Source organism: Populus trichocarpa, chromosome 1, assembly GCF_000002775.5.
Source record: "Populus trichocarpa isolate Nisqually-1 chromosome 1, P.trichocarpa_v4.1, whole genome shotgun sequence".
In the NCBI taxonomy this organism is placed as follows: domain Eukaryota; kingdom Viridiplantae; phylum Streptophyta; class Magnoliopsida; order Malpighiales; family Salicaceae; genus Populus; species Populus trichocarpa.
In genome coordinates, this window is record NC_037285.2 from 11,646,394 (window position 1) to 11,652,441 (window position 6,048).

General features: G+C 34.7%; 1 protein-coding gene across 1 annotated transcript; it reads left to right on the top strand.

Moving 5' to 3' along the window:
* The first annotated feature begins 3,120 nt into the window (after window positions 1-3,120).
* On the top strand, window positions 3,121-5,525 carry LOC18094165 (transcription factor MYC2). The gene has a single exon (XM_024583633.2). The coding sequence runs from the start codon at window positions 3,329-3,331 to the stop codon at window positions 5,270-5,272; it is 1,944 nt and encodes a 647-aa protein (XP_024439401.2). The 5' UTR covers window positions 3,121-3,328; the 3' UTR covers window positions 5,273-5,525.
* The last annotated feature ends 523 nt before the right edge of the window (window positions 5,526-6,048 follow it).

Sequence of the window (6,048 nt, forward strand, 5' to 3'; positions counted from 1 at the left end):
TATCTAATTATTTTTTTTTATATTTGTATATCTTTTAAAGATTCTCTGGGTATTTCTTAGATCACATCATTTGATCTAAATGACATCATTTAGATTTTTTTTTAAGAATTGTTTTGGTACATCTAAGTTAACAGGAGTCAATTCTCGTGTTAGCTTTTAAAATTATAATAATAACTATTTTTATTTTTATATATTTTATATAAACAATTTTAGAATCAAGTGTTTTTTAAATAATATTTTAGAAATAATTTTTTTTGTATATGAAGTTGTTTTATTCGTATCTTTTATTTTGAAAGTATAAAAAACTATTCTAAAATTATTCATGTTATATATTTATTTTTATGTCCATGTTAAATTTTCTTGAATCTATAATAGTTTCTAAAATCCCCTTATTTATAATTGTAATGGTGAAGCCCTTCGTCAAAAAGTCCAATATTAGCTGCCATGAATAAACAAAACCCCCTTAAATGTTAAGAATAAAGTTAAAAGATGTTAAAAAAGATAATCCACGGTGTTATTGTTATTTTTTTTTTCTATTTTTATCCTTATTTTTTTCTTTGGTTATTGATTTTTTTTTATTTAGTTCTCATATGATGTGTTTATAGAAATTTAGAGTTGATAATTTATTTTAATTTACTAGCATTGAGGTATGATTTATTTTTTAAAATAGTTTAGTTAAATAAAAAAAGATTTTGAAAAAAACTAGGTTATTAAATTTTATGGAATCGATGATTGGTTTGCGAGTTTGGCAAGGTAGCGGAGTATTTTTTTTTTTTCTAATTGAACTTGATTATATTGTCATCTTTTTTATTTATTTTTATCATATAGTTATAAAAAATAGTTTCCAAAAACAAAGATGTTATTATATTTTAGAAAGTCCATGGGCCTATTGATGGGTTTAGCGAGTTTAACTTTTTTTTAAATTTTATTTTTTTCATCTTTCAATATTAGATTGATTGAGAAATTCAATTTCATAATTTATTTTATTTTGTTTCCTATAAGGTTATCATAGTTTTTTTTAAAAATCTCAATATATGATTTGACACTTGATTTTGTGTTCGTCTATTTTTGTTATCATACAGTTAAATAAACAATAGTTTAGAAAAAAAAAACAAGTCATTTATCCCAGTCCATTACAAGGTTTGTGGGTTTGATGTGTTGACCTGAGTTACTCGAATCACGAGTTTAGCAAGTTTATCCATCAAACTGGATATAATTTTTTAGTTTCTTGTCATTTTTCTAATTTTTTTTTTATTTTGCTCTTGTTCAATATTGGATTGGGTAGAAAATAAAATTCATGGTTTATTTTTTTATACTTTCTATGGGGTTATCATGATCTCAATAAATATTTTTTTGGGCTAGTGCTCGATTTTGCAAGCATATAATATTATCATAAAATTAACTAAAAATAATATACAAAAAACAACAAATTTATTAAACCCATTGAAATCTATAACTAAGGTTGTAGGTTGACCGAGATCATAGTTATTAAACCCGGCCTAGGGATTGACCCGGTCAAGGGGCCGAGTCCCGGGTTTCATGGGTCAACGCGGGTTAGCCCGGAAAAATTAAAAAAATATATTTAAAGCTTTAATATTTCATATGAAAAAATTAAGAAAAAATCCATGTAAATATAAGCTATACATATTGTAAATAATGAAGTTTAAAAGAATATTTTAAAAAGTTTTTTATTCCATATTAAAAAGATATTGTGATAAACTTTGAAGTTAAACTATTTAAACTAAATTTTTTTTATCCCACATTGAAGAAATAACGTTTTCATTGGGAACATAGAGTATATATAATAATGAGTTTCAAATCCCACATTGAAAAAACATAATTTTTTTTTATGGGAACAAAGAGTATACATACAAAAAGGCTTCAAATTCCACATTGAAAAGATATTATGTTATCCCTTTAAGTTGAAGTATTTAAACCAAAAACTTTTTTATCCCACATTGAAAAAACACAATTTTTTTCTTGGGAACATAAAGTATATATACTAATGGATTTCAAATCTCACATTGAAAAAAACACAACTTTTTTCATGGAAACATATAGTATATATACGAAAGGGCTTCAAATCCTACATTGAAAAGATATTATGTTATCCCTTTAAGTTGAAGTATTTAAACCAAATTTTTTTTATCTCACATTGAAAAAACATAATTTTTTTTGAGAACATAAATTATACATACTAATGGATTTCAAATCCCACATTTGAAGAAAAAAACACTAGGTCTTGTTCGGGTTTGCCTGGGTCGACCTGGTCATGGTTGACCCGCTTGGTCGAACGGGGTTTGCCGGGCTATTGCCTCGGCCAGTCTTTTATTAAATCCGAACTGGTTCAGCAACCGGGTCAACCCGCCGAGCTGCGCCAAGCCAGGTTTTATAACTAGGACCGAGATCAATCTAATTTGACGTCATCATAATATTAAAAAAATTATTATCTTAATTTTTTTTAAAAAACTATAGCTTATGTTTATCAATTATCTAAATTATCTTTCATCTTATTAAATTAAATAATTTATGTGCGTTTGGCATTATATTTCAAAAGTGCTTTTGAAAAAATTAAAAATTTTTTTTACTTTAAATTAATATGTTTTTGATGTTTTCAAATCATTTTAATATGCTGATGATTTTTAAAAAATAAAAAAATATTATTAACATACTTTTTTAAATAAAAAATACTTTAAAAATAATCACAACCACATTTCTAACCCTGTAAGCTGGATTTACAGATTTTAAATTGAATCACTTTATTAAATTTAATAATATTGCTGACAAAATTCTACTCACCTCAGTCAAAACACTATCTAAATACGAACAGAAATATGCCACGTAATACCCACGTGCTTCCAATGCATAACATTAGGCTAACCCTAACTCAGTCTAGAGCTGTAGAATGATATCACGTTAACGCCAGCCTTTCCCTTCCATTCTAAAATCTCGTGAATTAATCGGCGACCCTTTCCTTCCTAGAAACTGCCACACTCACTTTCCACTCCTATTCTCAGCTTAACTCTAAAAAATTTAAGCTCAAATTCATACCAAATAAATCCCAAACCCAAATGCTCCCCAAGTTCTAGCTCACCTTCCTCTCCTGTCCTCCTCCTCCCCTCCTCCTCCTCCTCCTCCTCCTCCTCCTCCTCCACCACCACCACCACCACCACCACAGAAACCCCTCTCTCTGAAACAAATCCCCGCCAAAAACACCACTTTCTCTCTCTGAAATAAGCTTATTTTCACCACTTTCTCACTCGAAAACAAACTCTTTAACCCCAGCCCTATCTCCCTTTGAAAAAAAAAAACACATCTGCTTTCTGGGATGACTGATTACCGACTACCGCCGACAATGAATCTATGGACGGACGACAACGCGTCTGTAATGGAAGCATTTATGAACTCCTCCGATCTCTCTTCTCTTTGGGCACCGCCTCCGCAATCTTCCGCCTCCACTTCCACGCCATCAGCAGCAGCACAGCCATCTGAGAAAACTATGTTGAACCAAGAAACACTCCAGCAACGCCTTCAGACATTAATTGAAGGCGCGTGTGAGGGCTGGGCTTATGCTATTTTCTGGCAATCCTCTTATGATTATTCTGGCGCCTCCGTCCTAGGATGGGGCGACGGTTATTATAAAGGGGAGGAAGATAAAGGAAAAACTAGAACGAGAAATTCGGCATCATCAGCTGTTGAACAGGAGCATCGTAAAACGGTGCTCCGTAAGCTGAATTCGTTGATTGCTGGACCTAATTCTGTTACTGATGATGCTATCGATGAAGAGGTTACTGATACTGAGTGGTTTTTTCTTGTTAGCATGACTCAGTCTTTCGTTAATGGAAGTGGGTTACCTGGTCAAGCTCTTTTCAATGGGAGTCCGGTTTGGGTTGCTGGGTCGGAGAGGTTGGGGGCTTCGCCGTGTGAAAGAGCCAGGCAGGGTCAGGTTTTTGGGTTACAGACTTTAGTTTGTATACCGTCTGCCAGTGGTGTTGTTGAATTGGGTTCTACTGAATTGATTTTTCAAAGCTCGGATCTGATGAATAAGGTTAGGGTTTTGTTCGATTTTAATAGTTTGGAGGTGGTTTCTTGGCCGATTGGAACTACAAATACTGATCAGGGTGAGAACGACCCGTCTTCGTTTTGGCTTACTGATCCAGAAACTAAAGATGGAAATGGTGGGATTCCTTGGAATCTGAACGGGAGTGATCAAAACAAGAACAATCATCATAGTTCTAATCAGAGTTCGAGTAGCTTGACTGATCATCTGGGTGGAATTCATCATGCTCAGAATCATCAACAGCAGCCGATTCATGCTCGAAGTCTTTTCACTCGAGAGTTGAATTTTGGGGAGTGCAGCACATATGATGGGAGTAGTGTTAGAAATGGAAATTCCCATTTGACGAAGCCAGAATCTGGAGAGATATTGAATTTTGGGGAGAGTAAGAGGACTGCTTCCAGTGCAAATGGGAATTTCTATTCGGGTTTGGTGACAGAGGAGAATAATAAGAAGAAGAGATCAGTTGGTAATGAAGAAGGGATGCTTTCATTTACTTCTGGTGTGATTTTACCTTCTTCTTGTATCCTGAAATCCAGTGGCGGTACAGGAGGGGATTCAGATCACTCTGATCTTGAGGCTTCGGTTGTAAAAGAGGCGGATAGCAGCAGGGTTGTGGAACCAGAAAAGAGGCCACGAAAACGAGGGAGAAAACCTGCCAATGGAAGAGAAGAGCCTTTGAATCATGTTGAAGCAGAGAGGCAAAGAAGAGAGAAACTTAATCAGAGGTTTTATGCACTGCGAGCTGTGGTTCCTAATGTATCAAAGATGGACAAAGCTTCACTTCTTGGGGATGCCATATCATATATCGACGAGCTTAGAACGAAGCTGCAATCTGCCGAGTCTAGCAAGGAGGAGTTGGAGAAGCAAGTGGAATCAATGAAGAGGGAGTTAGTAAGCAAGGATTCAAGTCCTCCACCTAAAGAGGAGCTCAAGATGTCAAATAACCAAGGAGTTAAACTGATAGACATGGATATCGATGTGAAGATAAGTGGATGGGATGCGATGATACGAATCCAATGTTGTAAAAAGAACCACCCTGCTGCTAGGCTAATGTCGGCTTTGAGAGACCTGGACCTTGATGTTCAGTATGCCAATGTGTCTGTGATGAATGATTTGATGATCCAGCAAGCCACGGTGAAGATGGGGAGTCGGTTTTACACGCAAGAAGAGCTTAGGGTAGCCATATCAACAAATGTTGGTGGCGTCCATTAGGCATTGAACAGAACAACAAATGCAATTAGCAGTTGGGATAGATCCTGGTAAAGATTACAGGTTCCGACTTTATTTATTAATGTTGTAGGTTTATGGGACGTTTTAAGGCTCCCATGGTGGCACAAGCCCTGTACAATAGTATTGTTTCTTTGTAGCTGTTTAAGTATAACTCTGTGAGTTTGGGGAAGATCAAATTGAGGGGCTGAACTGGTAAGCTATATGAATGAATTGAAGATGGCTATTTTTGTGTTTATTTTCTGTTTATTTTCTGTCTGTCTTTGATGTATATATTTAAGTTAAAGCCTGATCAATTTTCTGGGTTTGATTCGCGTGTATTGTGATATTCCTGTTAAACATCAGCGAAGGAGAAGTCTTCAGTCAAGTAGTAATCTTTATCTTGACGCAGAAGTTTGATGTCTGGGGTAAGGTTCAGCTGGAGCTTCTTCATTTGTGCTCTAGCTTGTCAAACAATGGACTGTGTTCGGGACTGCTATTGCAAGGTTACATTGGATCTCCTTTATAAAGGACTTAAAACTGGAAATTCTGTGCTGCGCTACCTTGCTGACATGATTTTATTCAAAAGAGAACTTGCGTCCCGGGATTTCCTTTACAAAAATTCTAAAGCATTTTTCTCGTTTTAAAGCGATCTAATTTTGGTTCTTTTCTCTACCACATGACACTTCCGTATTAACCTTTAATAGCACATCAACATTTCTTCATCCGAACTACGTATAGAGATTTAGAAAGAAAATATCGACCTGATCTCTGCTGTCTCG